This window comes from Pseudorca crassidens, chromosome 6 (assembly GCF_039906515.1).
Source record: "Pseudorca crassidens isolate mPseCra1 chromosome 6, mPseCra1.hap1, whole genome shotgun sequence".
NCBI lineage: Eukaryota > Metazoa > Chordata > Mammalia > Artiodactyla > Delphinidae > Pseudorca > Pseudorca crassidens.
In genome coordinates this window covers 88,288,091-88,305,615 of record NC_090301.1, presented here as the reverse complement: position 1 = coordinate 88,305,615, position 17,525 = coordinate 88,288,091, and the positions used below count along the sequence as shown (strand labels likewise).

Here is a 17,525-nt window from a genome sequence, read left to right as displayed (position 1 = left end):
CATAGTGTACATCATTTCCTCCATGCATATGTGACTGAGTAAAAAATGACAAATCTGGATTTCTATTCTGGTGCTGGTCTACTAGGCTTGCTCCTAGCTCAGAGCTTCTAATACACCATCACGTTATCAAGTGTCATTCACAGTTATGCCTCAATGAAATGACAAACTGTGCAGGAACTAGACCTTTGGACTATCTAAAAAGAGTAAAAACTCTAAATAGTGAATCTTCACGTTGTCAAGACATGATCACATATCATTCTGTGGGAAGCCATTCTTAGCCAGATGGTAGACTGAAACAGATCTGATCCATAGTTTCTTAAGTTATCAAGGTCACTAAGACTTAATATGTTACTCTTCCTACGAACACTTAAATTTTAATATGGGGTGTTTCTTTTAAAAAGAAAAAAAAGGCAATTATACTTTAATAACTGAATTCCAAGCATCACAAGTGCTGATTAGTATGATACTCTGAGCAGGGGCTCTTCCCTTTTTTTTTTTTTTTTTTAATTCCCAGGCTTGTCCCTTTTTATACAAGTACCAGCCTATTCTGTTCTCCCCATGAGCAGAGCCAGCCTTGACAGAAAACCATGGATGATTCCTCCAACCTTCCAAAAGGACATTTTAAACTATTTGTTAGTAGATGATAATAGAGATTAGAAGTAGGAGCCATAGGAAGTTATATTTTGTTTTATTTCTCTATCTTTCTCTTTTTCTTTTTTTCCTTCCTTCTTTCTTTAAATTGCAGCAAAGAAAGTATTATGAAAACACTCGCTAACACTGTTTGGAGGTGTGCTTCTATGGATTACACAGGGATTATAATTTGTATTTCTTACAGCTAAGAGTTCCATCGCCTAAAAAGTCTCCCCTTACCCTCGCCCAAATCAGTGAACAGCAAAGCATACGCTGTAATAGAATCTCAAAGTTATTTAATGGACTCTCTTCTCTCATTACTCTGGTTGTTCTGTGGCAAAAAGGTGTACTCTCTCTCATGTAGTACCATTTAATGTGGTGACTCAACGATGATGAGCATAGAATTATTTAGTGCTCTTTATTTTGCTACTGCTTTGATGAAATCAATAGAGGCTTATAGGTTCCATAGAACTGAATGCTGGGGTAAATGCCTGCCTTAAGCAAGTGGTTAGGACACTGAAAAGCATAGTCCAAGGAGCCTGAATTTATCAGTTCATTCAAAATTGCCAACAGGTCATAAATTAAACACCCTTAGCTATTATTTTCACTCTCACAGGTTCTGCATGAGCCCCCCGTCAATCCTGGGTACCCCCATTTAACACATACTTCTATAACAAAATCAGTCTAAATCAGTTAAAAGAAAGTAAGCTAAATTAAAAAACAAACAAAAACACTTTTCGTTTTCAGATTTGATGTCATTATTAGAACTCTAATTTTGAGAAATGTAAAAATATACAGGATGCTTTACTGGATACCTATAGATGCTTGACAGTTACTTTAAAACATCTTTTTTCAAATGACAAGTCCTAACATTTAATTCAAAAATGACTAGTTTTTAACGTGTGTCCCATTCCAAAGTTATGAACAGTCCATCATGACATTCACATTCTAGCATGCTTCCTACTACCCAGTAATATCAAGTATGCATGAAGTTATTATTTTGTTTTTTACATACACTGAGAGTTCTGTAGATTTTCTTCCATTTGGAAATCACCTATTTTGATGTCACACGGATAGGACTAGATTACCTTTGAAATTTTCCCAACTTTGAAACACTTGATTCTATAGTTCAGTAGTCAGGGGAAAATCTTACTCAGTGTAGAAAAGAAAAGAATTTGTCTGTACTACATGAATTATCAAGAATGAAAAGGCCTCCTGCCTAACATTAATCTCTTCTCCCAACTGCCACAGGGCCTAAAATCCCCTCCCCCTACTAGAGGTATTTCTTAAAGGTGCTCTTAGGGCTTATGACTTTTACTTGGATTTGGTCATTATACTACAAAAGAGGGATAATCAATTAACTTAAATTCATTTTCCTATTTACTATCAATTGTCACATTGAAAATAAGATCCCACAGGCAAGCTTTGGGGTGACTAGTTGGGGAGCGACCATGATATTATTATTTTTTTTTTTTTGTGGTACGCAGGCCTCTCACTGCTGTGGCCTCTCCTGTTGCGGAGCACAGGCTCCGGATGCGCAGGCTCAGCGGCCATGGCTCACGGGCCCAGCCGCTTCGCGGCATGTGGGATCTTCCCGGACCAGGGCACGAACCTGCGTCCCCTGCATCGGCAGGTGGACTCTCAACCACTGCACCACCAGGGAAGCCCCATGATATTATTTTGTGCTGAACTAGTTCATCACCTTAGAAGCAGCTTCCCAGCCAACTGACTCTGCCACCCTCTGCCTTCACATAAAAGGCTACCTTTCCTAGGAACTTTTATTTTCCCATCTATTATCTAGTAAGGTCTTTGTAGAATTTTCCTCTTGTGTGCAGTTCTAGCTGTCCACTGTATCCTCTGGGTCTGATATATTTATGTTGCATTTTCTGTCTAAAGTCTAGGGATCTTTTACAAACATCTACTGTTTGGGGTCAGCCCATTCTAACCTTTCCCTAATTTCACACAATCCCAGCTTCTGGAATCCCTTGAACTCTGGCTTTACTTGGAGGGAAAGTCAGGTTCCAGAATCCAGTAGGGTAAAATTTTAAAGGAAGAAAAAAAGAGGTGCTAATCTAAGCAGCAGGTAATGGAAAAGAGGAAAGTCAAAGCCTGAAGACAAATGGGGTTTACTTTGTAACTTTTTCCTAGCACCCTTCAGTCACAGCAATACCATAGTAAATAAAATTGCCACAGAAAAATTTAAAGCTGATGTATTAAATGGAATTTTAATACATTTAATCGAATGGAAGCAAAAAATCCTCCTGTACATTTGTTACAAATATGAGAAAACTAAAGCAAAACTGATCGGTTTTTTTGAATTATACAAATGCATTGTTCAAATATCCATGTGACCTTTAGAACTAGTCAGTATATGTTACAGACTTGTACTCATTTACTATATTACTGATTTTCCTAAAACTACAAACCACAGGAACGTTCCCATGAAAACTGTGTATTGTTCTAACTATGTACGCCAATAGTCATCAAGCCAACCACTAGAGGTGAAGGCATTTACATATGTATTCCATTATCAATGCTAGAGTCATCAAATCATGTACCATCCCTCTGACTACATTCAAAGATGCAGCACTATATCATGTACCATCCCTCTTTGACTACATTCTCTTTTTGTCAGAAACCCTTCTGTGTAGAAAGAGAGGAAGTGCTTCTCTGTATAGGGTTTATTACATTACACTCTCCCTGTGTATTCACAGCAATATTGTGTGGATCAATAGAAGAAACTGCAAAGAAAAAGCCTTCCACTTCTTTAATCCGTTGATATATTAAATCAGAACTCTCAGTGGTGGAAAAAAAGAGGAACAGATAACTTGACCTAATTTTTCTAGAGGATTGCCCCTGAAAAATAAATAGGGCTTCATAAACCAAGTCAGCAATTGAAAAAAAATAAACCAAGAAGTAAAAGAGTTCCTTTCTTGGTAATTTTCTATAGAAATATGTTTTGTAAATAATTAAACATACTATCTCAGAGAAATAGTTGAAATTATAACATGAAGTTACGATGCAAAGGGAAACAGCAGCAGCTCGCAGAGCAAATCCAATGCTTTGCTCAATTTGGTTTCAGGAAGGAGAATCCCATCCCATGCCTAATTTTCCAATTGCTGATAAAAGGGAGTAGGGGACATTCACTAATTTATCAAAACTTCATAATTTGAAAATGCAGGAAATGAAACCAGATTTGGAGGAAGTGAGAAGATGCCAGATGGAATACCATGTGTAATATCTTCCTATATTATTCCCAAGCTAATTCAGTTCGCGCACACACATACACACACACAAACAACAAAAAATTAGTGTTATTCTATCATTACTAGCACCTCAAGGCTATTTCATTGGCAAATTAACAATATTTACTGAGGGTGTACTAAGACTGCACACTATGTAGAAACAGTAGGCTTTATTTGCAGATAAGAGGTAAAGGGAAGGCAGTTTTGAAAATGAAATTCAAATACTTAAGAGGAGAACACTCATTGTAGTAATCTTAATTAGAAAGAAAAATTAATTCCTTCTTTTTCCTTCCTTCCTTCATTCCTCCCTCCCTCCCTCCTTCCTTCCCTCAATCTCTCCCTTCCTTCCACAAATATTCACTGAGTACCTATATGTTCCAGGCAATGGTCAGAACTGAGTATATAACAGCAAACAAAACTGACAAGTTCTGTACTTTCATAATGATTATATTATTCTGGGTAAATCTGATGATAAACAGATACATAAATATGTTCATTTCAAATGGCAGTGCTATAAAGAAAACTAAAAAGTCATGTAGTGATAGAATAGGTATGAATAATAAGTATAGTTGGGAAATAAGATTGTGATGGAGAGAGTACACACCCTTAAATAGAATGGTCAGAGAAGGTCATTCTGAATGTTGACATTCTAGCCAAGACTTGAATGATAAGAATGTGACTATCAAAGAGAAAAGCATTGCAGGCAGATCAAACAGCAAGTGAAAAGACCTCAAGAGCAAAGTGGCTGAAGGAAAAGGAAACCAGTATGGCTGGGGTGTGATAAAAGGAGAAGGAGAGATGAGATGGAAAGGTAAATGGTACTAGTCCATTAGCCCTTAGAGGCCCTGTGAGAAGTTTGGGTTTTATTCTCAACATGAGGGAAAACTGTCAGGAGATTTTAAGCAAAGTAACAACATGGTTTGGTTTATATTCTAGCAGATTAACTATTACGTGAAATATGAATTTTAGAGGGAAAGCAGAGGTTCACAGAAACCAGTGAGGAATCTATTATACAGTCCAGGAGAGAGATGGGTAATTCAAATCAATTAATCCATTCCTTTTGAACAGGTTTTTGTTCATTAGAAACTTCCTGTAATGGAAGGAGTTTTGTAGTGATCAGTGACAACTAAAAGAACTTCTCTGGCTTTCTAAGGATGGATCATTTCCTTAAAATGAAGAAAAAAAATCTATTTCTTCAAAGTCCATATTGCTCTACTATATACATTTCTAATGAAAAGAACTGCAAATAGGAAATAAATTCTGGAAGGACCAAAAATTAGATAACTTGGGCTTCCCTGGTGGCGCAGTGGTTGAGAGTCCGTCTGCCGATGCAGGGGACACGGGTTCGTGCCCCGGTCTGGGAAGATCCCACATGCCACGGAGTGGCTGGGCCCGTGAGCCATGGCCGCTGAGCGTGCGCGTCCAGAGCCTGTGCTCCGCAACGGGAGAGGCCACAACAGTGAGAGGCCCGCGTACCGCAAAAAAATAAAAAAAATAAAAAAATAATTAGATAACTTACCAGTTTTGGCTTTGCAGGATCTGTTGTCTGGCTGCATTATGTAGCCCTCCACACAACTACAAGCATAGGATCCATACGTATTTATGCAGGTCTGGCTGCATGTACCGTAAACAGCACATTCATCTTGATCTAAAAGGTAAATTAACAACATTTCTAAGCAGATTTATTGTTGGGCATTTTTTTTCTCCCTGAAGAAAACATTTTTTCCAAACTTTGGAAGTAGGCTATTAAAAAAAAGCGAGAAAGAGCCAACTCCAATACATCTTTTCAAAACCACACTAACTGAACATAAAATTCAGTGTCGTTTTAATAGTTACGGAGATACAAGATCAAGCTTAACACCAAATCTTTTACTTTAAAAGATAATTTATTTGCATTTTTGATGCGTAGGCTAAAAGTCCTTGGATATTTGTGCAAAGGTATAAAATGCACTCCAATGAATATTTGCTGAAGAGTTCTAGTGTTTACGACACTGGCTTTTTCAGGATTTTGACAAAGAATTAGACTGGCAACACGATTTTCAATGAACAGATTAAATAAAAGTTCTGAGCTAAGCAATGTAAACCACCCTCACTAAATCAAAAGGAGGAGACTATTAAGTACTTGTCGCAAGCAGAAATTTTATCTTAATTAACTTTTATTTTAATATCTATGGCCCTCCTCCTATTTTTTCCCTACTTCCACTCACAATACTTTTCCTCCAGCACCTTGTTCAAGTCTCTGTAAGCAGCAGGTACTTAATGATTCTTAACCAACCGGGCAAATTAAAAAAAAAAAAAAAAAACTCTGCCAGCTAATAATTTAGACAAATGTGTATTCAGTCTGTCCTGTGTACCAAGCACTATACGAATTCCTGAAGAAACCAAAATTTATAGAACATGATTTCAACCTCTAGGTGAAACAAGTCTAGTGATATAGAATTTCATTTCTATGCATTTCCTTATAATAGAGTCATACTCTAGTTATAATAGAAACACAGAGAAGTAAATGAACCTGCTTGGAATTGAAGGGAAAATGTGAAGGCTGCATATTGAGCTGAGTTTAAAGGATGATTTAGATTTCCTCAGACTAAATAAAAAGGGATCAGATGGAAAGAGGTGTTCCAGTTAAACAAAACAGCATGTGAAAAGCCATTGGGATGACACAGTAGGGATTTCAAAGAAGTATAAGGAGTCAGGTGGAGTAAGGGTGTATAAGAGGAAATGGTAAGAGATGATATTGGGAAAATCGTTTTGGAATGGGATAATGAAGTTATTTGTATGCTAAACTAAAGTGCTGTACATTATACATAGGCACTGGAAAGCATTAATTAGATGAGCTTTATGATCAACTTTGTATTTTAAAACTAAACAAAGTCACGATAAATGGATTGGTGAATATAGAGAAGAGAACCTGGAAAATTAGCTATGTGCTAATTTCACACAAGAAATTGTATTTTGAAGTCATAATATTTTGAACAATGACAGTAGCAGTGGGAATGGAGCAGAGGGAATGGACTCAAATGTTTAAGAAATAGAATAGATAACGTGAAGTTTGACTGGATATGATAGAAGTGAATGGTGGTCTAATTTTATAAGAAGTGTAGATTACAGTGGAGGTATCATGGGAGGAAAAAATGAGTTTGATTTGGATGTGTTAAATTTGAGGTATCTGTAAGCATCCTTGAGTAAACATTTAATAAGTAGTTGGAAATATGGAACCAATAATATAAGGTGAGATCGGTCCTGGAGTATGTGAGAGTCAATAGCATATGGATATTAGATTAAAAAAATAGGAGAGGGTTAGATCCCACAGAGAGAAAGGGAAAGTCGGGAAAGCTTAGCTATAGAAAAATACTTTAGGATACCAATATGAAAAAGGCCGGCAAGAGAGAGGAGTCCATGAGCCTCCTCTGAAGGATGTTAAGCGGATTAAACTGCGTGGGTATAATAAGAATATATATTTGGTCTTTATCCTCTGTTTCTGACACAGAGTTCAGTTACCTTGTAATTTTCTGAGCTATAGGAGTATCTTTTGTTATTTCTAAGGAGCCCTGTGAAATACACTAGAGTCTATGCTAATGAAGTGACTCAGGGTGGGACTACTAGATATTCTCAGAATGGGACTGGTCTCCAAAAAGATCAAACAGGTGACTTAGAGGGTGGGAACTCTCAACCCCATCCTCTGACCCCCCAACCTAAGAAAGGAGTTGACTAAGGAAAAGCAAAAGATGGCTAAGTAGCCAAGGAACCATTTAAATTGGGAAACTATGCATTTGTATGACATTTATTTGCATTCCTCTCCGATTTTTTTTAGCTTCGTGTAATAGCCTGCATTTATAGACAGTCTGTTTGAAGTAAGTAGCTTTGGGGATAGGAAGAATAGTATTTGGAGTGAAGTCCACAGTGATAATGTGAAATTAAATCTTGAATTTGATAAAGTCCAGCCCCTAGTGGCAGAAATGATGATTCGTATCTATAATATTTTCACCGATTTTTTTCAACTTTACTATTATTGGTTCCTATTTTAGTTTTTCTGATATGTGATTATGCTACACAGGAGAGCAATATGAATAATGATTTCTTTTGTTCTTTCTCCTCAGTCAGAATGCACTGTTCTGACATTGATGTAACTCCACAAAATTGGCTGCAAAGAAACAGGCATGTCATCACTTGTAGCACTATCTTCTTTCTTCCTTTAAGGACAGAGAATATCCTGGAAATTCCTTCAGGAAAGCGTAAATGATGCTCAGACCTGGCCATCCAGGAGTGCAGAGAAAGTAAAAAAATCTCTTCTATTGGTGAACTTCCATAAAAATTGCTGTGTATTTGCTTACTAATATTCAACAGAAGAAAGTGATTATGATGATTTTTACAGATTTAAAAGAGAGATTCAGGAGAAAGAGATTCATGTAAAAGGAGCTGAAAATCCTGACACCTATAAGAGTGAGGTATAGCAAAAGAATGAAAAGGATACAGGTAAGTATATTGGCCTACCTTGTGTGAATGGCAGGTGTTGTTTTGAACTTGAAATTGCGTGCATGTCCAGAGGTACTACTTATATCTGGCAGACTCTGTGATTGTAAGGGGTCTAGTGTTGACAAATCTGAGTTTTTTCATAAAGTCTGAACTTCTGTGTGCAACCTTCTGATTTTCAAATGTTGGTTTAAGAATAATGTCAGTCAAATAAAATATACCAGTTTGGTCCCCCTATAGTCAGATTATGTAGTCTTTGGGTCTGATAAACATTTAATAATACATGTTTTTATAATATTTGTATTATGCAGAAAATGAAAAAAAACACAAACTGAAAATTTAAGCCCGATGTACATTATAAACCAATGAGCCTCTCTAGGATAAGAATAAGTGGGCTCTGGAGATCTGTGTTTTAGTCCCAAGTCTTTTACTAAAAAGATGTGCAGACTTAACTAAGTCACTTAATTTTTCAGGGTCTCACTTTTCTCACTTTTGTCATGAGGATTTAAAAAAATATTCTCTGAGGATTTTTTCAACTTTAAGATTCTATTTTTAAGGTAAAAGTTATAATATTAAAGCAAAGGGTTAAAGTAATCAGCAAAGTACCAATTTCTTTGGAAAATATTCTGTTTATTAGTGGTGCTGGTAACACAGATATTCCTCAATTTTATACACAGATTCTATATTCAATGTTTTCTATATATAGATTCTAAATACCATATAAAATAATGTATTGTTTATATTGTGGATATATCATATATATATACACAAACATATAATATTATGTATATGTATATATATTTGGATTCAACATAATGAAGAAATAACCTAAAATAGTTCAGTATGGCAGAGTAGAGTCATTTGGTATAGAACGTTCACAAAAACAAAAATTAGGACATTAAAAAATAAATATTTTATATTCATCATTATTGCATTGGTCAAATATCAATCACCAGAATTACCAATGTAAAAGTTGTAAAGAACATTACATGACTGTTATTAACTTAGTAGATAACAAATGTCTACTACACTGCAGCTATATAACAGACATAAACTATTTAGGAGGTTAAAATAATTAAATCCAAAGTTTTAGTGACTGACCAAAACACATCCCATTGTTGACATGTCCCATGTCTGTCATTACTGCAATATGAATTGAAAATTGATTTGTAACCATATGATATCACTTATATGTGGAATCTAAAATATGGCACAAATGAACCTATCTACAAAACAGAAACAGACTCAGACACAGAGAACAGACTTGTGGTTGCCAAGCGGGGGGAAAGGAGGGAGAGGGATGGACTGGGAGTTTGGGGTTGGTAGATGCAAGCTATTACATTTAGAATGGATAAATAACAAGGTCCTACTGTACAGCACAGGGAACTATATCCAATCTCCTGGGATAAACCATCATGGAAAAGAATATATAAATCAATGTCTGTATGTGTATAACTGAGTCACTTTGCTGTACAGCAGAGATTGGCACAGCATTATTAATCAACTACACTTCAATCAAAAAAGGAAAGAAAATTGATTTGTATAAATGCTTATCTAATGTTTCTATATGTGGTTTTTGGGGGAGAGCCAACTTTTAACTCTCAAGAGACAAAAAATAAAGTGGACATAAACACTGTGTGGAACACATGGTAGGTGCTTGAAGATATTTTATTAAATTTCTGTTAATTAAGCCTCTGTTAAAATAAAATTGAGTAGAATTACATGTCATAATTACCTTTACAGCTTCTTCCATCTTCTTTTATTTCAAATCCATCCTCACAGTAACACATTGTACTATTTCTGACCATGGCACATTTATACTGACAATTCAACTGCTGGCAACTGGGCAACAGTTCTGTAGAGGAAAAGCAAAGATCTTATGTCTATATAACTGTGTACACACATATACTATGTAAATTTAAACGTTAATATTTACTCAGTGCATAACCATAATAATACAGCTTTGACTGGTTTCCTAGAAAGTTTCTATGATTGGTTGACAGAATAAAACAATATCTATTCCCTCTAAAATATGTTGGTTTGCATTTGTTTGAAGTATTGTTAATAAAAATTTCAGATCAATCTGTTCAGTCTTTCACTTTTTCCCTTATTACGTACATTCAAAGGCACAAATCCTTTCAAATTCTGGTAAATTATTTCAAGAGGAAAAATGTCAACTCAGTGGTTGATTTCACCATTTATGCCTTTCTTACCTGACACATCCATTGATATTCTATATTTTGAGGGCTTGTTTTGACTTACTAATCCATGTATAACCTTTGAAGCAGGTGGCAAAATATTAGACAACTACTGGACATAATATATTTCATAATATCTAAACCCTTTCAGAACAAAAACATCAGTGAAGCCAAAGTTAGCAAAACCTTAGAGCAAATTAGGATCCAGCATGATAAATGCATGAAACACAGATGAAGTGACAGAGGCATATTCATTTCACAAATAATTTCTAACAGGAATAAGATTTGCTAAACAAGAAAAATTACAGAGAGAATGTATCACTGATTGTGGTGTCTGAAAATAGGAATATTAATGGGTCGTGACAATTTCCTTTTTTCCCCTGGGGAGAAAAATAAGGGTTTTAAAGATCAAGCTTAAATGATTCAAAATAAATTGATATTTGCCACAAATTTAGCTGGTGCTTCAGACATATTTTAACTTTTAATAAAGATATATTAAAGTCCAGTGTGGAAAAGGACAGCTAGAATACTCCAAACTGAAAATTTGGTATTTTACTAAAAAATTAATTATCTCTAGTATTTTCTTAGCCCAATTGCTTTTAAACTCTTTCATGAAACTATCAATATTTTATGTATCTTCTCTTCTTAAAACTTTAAATCTCCGTCATAATGGTCACCCACATATGATGATCTTGCTTCCTACTTCCCTGAGAAAATCGAAGCTATTGAAAGAAATTTTCCACAGATTTATGCGTCACATTTTACCCACCTCTACCTATTCTTGTTTTTCTTGCATTTCAAACTTGGTTTAACTCATAATTAAAGCTCCAGCCACAACTCCTGTGCACAAATCCCATCCCCTTTCACCTATTCAAGGATATCACTTGAGTTTTTCTCTACTTCCTCTCATAATCATCTTTAAAAGTTTATATTAGATCAAACTAAAGCCTCCATTCCTTTTTGTCAATTGAGTTTCATGGGAACACAGTCAATAGCCATTTGTTTACATATTGCCTATGGCCGTTTTTACACTACAAACACAACCCAACTAGTTGCCTTAGTTGACTAGTTGGCCCCCCAAACCTAAAATATCTATTATAGCCCTTTACAGAATGTTCTCTGACCCTTGTACTACTTTTCCCCATATTAAAAACAAAAAACCTTGATCTCACGTCCTGTAGGAGTCACCGTTGCCCAGTATCTTTGTTCCTCTTTATAACAAAACTTACAAAATAATCCACACTCACTGTCTCTTTCTTCCTCTCTGTTTCTATCTTAAGCCCACTCTATAAAGGTTTTATCTCCATTGCTCCAGAAACTACTCAGATACAGGTTGCCAACGACCTTGAGGCTGATAAGTGTGATGGCCTTTTCTCAGTCCTCATCTTACTTGACCTATCAGCAGCACTTGACACTGTTAACTAGTTTTCCCTGATGTACCTTCATCACTTTGCTTCCAGGGCTCAGGACTTCTGGTTTTCCTCCTATTTCACAGTCTCCTTTGTACAGTTCCCCATTTTCTTGTCAACCTCTTAAGGCTGAAGTGCCCCAGGATAAAAACCTGGTCTTTTTCTCTTGCCTATCAATATGCTACTAGTAAACTCATCAGTTATCACAGCTTCCCCTCTAACTGGAACATAACTGCAGTTCCATAAGCTGAAAGCTAGGTGTGCCCTCTTCGACTTCTAATTTCCACTGTTCTATTACAATTGACACTTTATATTAAAATTGATTTCTCTTTGAGATACCTGGAACAATTTCTGCTTCCTTGATATAAATTAAGCCACTATACAAATCAACACATCTGATTTGTAGGTTTGGAATTGGGGTCAATGCCAATTATATGCTGTTATAAATATTAACATTTATATAATGTGCAAAGACCAGTCATTTGGTCTGTAAAAATACATTATTAATAAAAATAGAATAAATGGATCTTTAGAAGTTATAACATTTTTGTTTCATATGGTAGTTATTTACATTTTGGTTTTCCCCACCAGTATCTACAGCTATAAATTAGATTTGCTAAACAAGAAAAATTATAAGATTTGCTAAACAAGAAAAATTACAGAGAACGTATGACCGATTGTGGTGTCTGAAAATAGGGATATTAATGGATCGTGATAATTTCCTTTTTTCCCCTGGGGAGAAAAATAAGGGTTTTAAAGATCAAGGTTAAATGATTCAAAATAAATTGATATTTGCCACAAATTTAGCTGGTGCTTCAGAAATATTTTAACTAAATATATATATATATATATATATATATAAACCTAAAATATATATATATATATAAACCTAAAATATATATATATATATATGTAGATACATGCATATATATGAAGTTTTTGAAATGTGCAATTTCTTTGAAACCCCATACCAGTCAAAAATGTAGATATCATTGTCATTTATAGTTTTCAGATGAGGAAACTTATAGTTGATAACTAATTTAAGATTATATGGTAAATATACGATGAAGATGGTATTCAAAATTTCAAATCAAGGTCAGGCTGACTACAAACAAAGCCTATGTTTTCAAAAATGCCTCTACTTCCCACTGTACAATCTGGTGACGGTTGAAACTGTGGTGTATTTTTTTTATTTGCTTTGTCATTCTAAGCTTAGTAGTGTGCTGTAGATACAAGAGGTGTTTTTTATAATTTTTATAGGATGAATGAACTAATAAATCAGTAAAATAGCTTAATTCTAGGATGACAATTAATACTCTCAGGTGTCATTTCTAGTCCATTAAATTAAACTAGGTCCTAAAGATAGTTCATTTACATCTTTAAGTTAGGTAACTGAGTTGTCAAATCTTGTTTGATTATGGTGGAATCAGTCCAAAATTGCCTTTACTCTATATGCTTCTTTTAGTTCAACACTGATTGAGCACCTAGTCAATGCTAATGACTCTGCTGGGCTTCCACAGATGCAAAATTGCTTTAGACAAATTAATGAATTACAACATGAGTGTGGAAGCAAGTGGAGTTAGATGAGAAGTGCAACAACGTAAACAACAGCTATAATTCATAGCAGAACAACACATATACTAAATAAAAATACATGTGACATTAGCTGGAAAGAGAAGAATTCATCCAGAGACTGGAAATAGAGGTAGGTATCTGGAAAAAAGGTTGTTAAAGAAGTTAAATTTAAACTAAAATTTAAAAGATGAGCTCAGTAGACAGAATTTATGAGCATGCATTCCAGATAAAGTAGACAATATGAGAAAATAAATTTTTAAAAAATGACAGCATGTAAGAGGTAAAGACAATGGCAAATAACCCTGTGTGGCTAAAACATAGTGTTTGATGTGGTAGGAAATGGGACTGGAATTATTATTTGGGGCCAGACAGAAGTAGATTAATTCTTAGATTAAGTAGAATTTTCTGTTTCAATAATGGGAATCATTGCTAGTTAAGGAGGACAGAAGTTATATACTCTGACGTGTATTGTTTGAAAGTGCCTAATAACAAGGAGAAAAATGAGTAAAAGACAGTAAAGAAAGAAAAGGTATCTAAAAGGTTAGGACTATGAATATTTAGATGAGTGGATGGCCAGAAACTTGGTGAAAGCATAGTAACACTGAGTTAACAGTACCAATAAAATGAATTAAGAATAACAGAAGGACTGGAGGTTTAGAGGGAAATACTAAGTTTGCTTTTGATGGTTTAGTTTAAAATGTTGACAAGAAAATGGCTAGGAGGGAGTTGAGAATTTGAGTCTACCTAAGAAGAAAAGTCTGGACTAGAGGTGGAGATTTGGAAGTCAAAAACACATAATTGGTCCTTGAAGTCCAAAGAGAAAATAATCATCCCTTAAAAAAGAATATTTATGATATAAATCAAACCTAGAGAACTTTTATATGTGAAAGGCAAGCAGAAGAAAAGGTGTTAATAAAGAAAACAGACAAAAAGAGTCACGTACCACAATGTTCACTGCAGCTCTATTTACAATAGCCAGGACATGGAAGCAACCTAAGTGTCCACTGACAGATGAATGGCTAAAGAAGATGTGGCACATATATACAATGCAATATTACTCAGCCATAAAAAGAAACGAAATTGAGTTATTTGTAGTGAGGTGGATGGACCTAGAGTCTGTCATACAGGGTGAAGTAAGTCAGAAAGAGAAAAACAAATACTGTATGCTAACACATATATATGGAATCTAAAAAAAGAAGAAGGTTCTGAAGAACCTAGGGGCAGGACAGGAATAAAGACACAGATGTAGAGAATGGACCTGAGGACACGGGGAAGGGGAAGCTCGGACGAAGTGAGAGAGTGGCATGGACATATATACACACCAAATGTAAAATCGATAGCTAGTGGGAAGCAGCCAGATAGCACAGGGAGATCAGCTCAGTGCTTTGTGACCACCCAGAGGAGTGGGAGGGAGATGCAAGAGGAAGGAGATATGGGGATATACGTATATGTATGGCTGATTCACTTTGTTATAAAGCGGAAACTAACACACTATTTCAGAGCAATTATACTCCAATAAAGATGTTTAAAAAAAAAAGAAAACTGAGAAATAACTAAATATATAGACGAGGAACATAGAAAGCTTCACAAAACCTAAGGAAGAATAACAGTCCATGGAAGTAAGCAGGGCAATAAATATTAAAAACTGAGAAATATACTTGGATGAAGCCTAAAGACTGCACTGGGTTTCCTAATAGGATCAATTAAGGCCTTTAAAAACGGTTTCAGTGGTGCAGAGGGGACAGAGATAAATGTAGGAAGGGGTTCGGACAGAAAGAGGAACAGTTTCTCATAGAAAAGACCAATATCTTATAGAATACAGAGCATGAAGGTAGGGGTATTATCTAATTTATTAGTCTGTACCTTAGGACAGGCATATTAATGCACTGCTTTAAATGCATTGTTTTCCACGTAATCCCTAGAGCCCATCTCTTTCTTTGCCCTGTCTCAGTCTGAAGTAGAAAATCCATAGACTACTGGTTCCATCTTTCTGCTCTCTCCAATCCTGAAACCCCTGGAGTATGAAGAGTACAAGGCATGCTAAAAGGTTACCAACATCATGGTAGTGACGGCGAGAAAAGAGGAGAAATAAGAGAAAATGGATAAAAATGGTTATGAAAGATCAGACCTCACACATGATTTTGCATATTAGGTGGGAGTCTGGTGGCTGAAAATAGCAAAAGAGACAAGGGCAACTTAGCTTTTGGTTTACTGAATTCATCCTGCACGAGAATTTGTGTATGTATAGAGAGGTGATATGGAGACAATTAAACAGTATATGATATCAGATGAAACGGTAAATATGTATTCTTCTAACAGATCATAAAGAACTATGAGGAGCTACCAACATGAAAAGCTAAAATTTAGGGCTTCCCTGGTGGCGCAGTGGTTGAGAGTCCACCTGCCGATGCAGGGGACGTGGGTTCGTGCCCCGGTCCGGGAAGATCCCACATGCCGCGGAGCGGCTGGGCCCCGTGAGCCATGGCCGCTGAGCCTGCTCGTCCGGAGCCTGTGCTCTGCAATGGGAGAGGCCACAACAGTGAGAGGCCCGTGTACCGCAAAAAAAAAAAAAAAAAAAAAAGCTCAAATTTAAAATTTGGCTTGGCTCTATGAAAGCAATACTAATTACTGTAATGTATTTGAACTGCATACCATTTATGCTTAATTACGTGCAACACTATAATGATTATGTACATAATTAAAAGTGCATCAGATTAATTTTGTCAGAAAGATTATTTGAGCAGAACAGAAATTTTGTGCTTGACTCATCAATCTTCATAAACTGCTTTAAATGAAGCATAGTCATTGGCTCATGCAACATTATCAATGGTTTGAATCTTACACTGAAGTAGGAAGATCACTAGTATCTAAGGGGATGAAATATGCAAATCAGAATGCAAATATGGAAACATGGTATCTTATCTGTATTCTTCAGCATTATCATAAAAGAAAAGTATCTTTTTAATTAAAGAAGAGGAGCTACTATTTCAGAAATTAAATCTAATGCAATTGATGAAGACTCCCCAACACAGACCCACTATATTCTGTGATTTTAAGAAATATTTTTGTGTTCTTTTCAAAGTTGTATAGGAGAATATTATCAAAGTTTGAGTATATTTTCTGTATAAAACACAAGTTAACAGTTTACAAGTAGTTGGTAGCTTTGAGGTATCTAAGCTTCTAAGTTGAACTTTAACTTAGAAATAGATTCAAGAACTAGATTTCTGAATTTTTATTACTAACAAATAGTAAGAGGAATTCTAAAAGGATAGAAAATTAATTCATACTAAATCTCATATCTTTTTTACCACTCTTTTTCTTTTTTCTGAGTGTGATGCCATATACATAGCTTTGGACTCTGGAGCCAGAGTACCTAAGCTCCAACCTTGGTTTAGCTAATTTCAGGCTATGTGAATGTGGCTTCTAGATGATGAAATATATGTAAAATTAGTTTGTGCCACTTCCTAACCTGGCCCCTAAAGGATTTTGACAATCCTCTATTGTCTCTTGACTTGTCCGCCCTTTGGATGCAGGGAATCCAGCAGACAACTGGGAGAACCCTGGGATGGCGGAGACCCAAAACGGAGGGAGCCTAAAATAGCACATACAGGAAGCATCTACTGATGACCCAATTGGATTGTGATGTGAGTGAAAATTTGGATTTTTGTTGCATTAAACCCCCGAGGTACCAGGGTTGTTACATAATACCATGGTAATGGGCAAATGACTTAAGAATAAACAGGTATAGAGAGCTTATCTCTAAAATGGGAAAAATAATAGAAACTACCTCATAGGGTATTGTGAGGCTTAAATGAGCCAAGCCATGCAAAGTTCTTAAAATACTGCCTGCCTCATAGTAACTCTTTTAATTATTATCTTATTATCATTTTACCATTTAAGCATAATCATCCATTCAGTACAACAGAATACCTGTCATCAAGCATTCTTGTCATAATTTCCATATTCTTCAAGTGATTTGGAACTATGTTTCATTT

At 35.6% G+C, this 17,525-nt stretch overlaps 1 protein-coding gene across 1 annotated transcript in view; it reads right to left on the bottom strand.

The window, feature by feature from the left end:
• The window catches only part of LRP1B (LDL receptor related protein 1B), a 1,616,178-nt gene that overhangs the window by 936,241 nt on the left and 662,412 nt on the right, over positions 1 to 17,525 (bottom strand). The window contains exons 5-6 of the mRNA XM_067742376.1: positions 10,084 to 10,203; positions 5,395 to 5,523 (exon numbers count right to left, since the gene is read on the bottom strand). Of these exons, the coding sequence (XP_067598477.1) occupies positions 5,395 to 5,523; positions 10,084 to 10,203 (249 nt within the window). The remainder of the gene's footprint in view (positions 1 to 5,394; positions 5,524 to 10,083; positions 10,204 to 17,525) is intronic.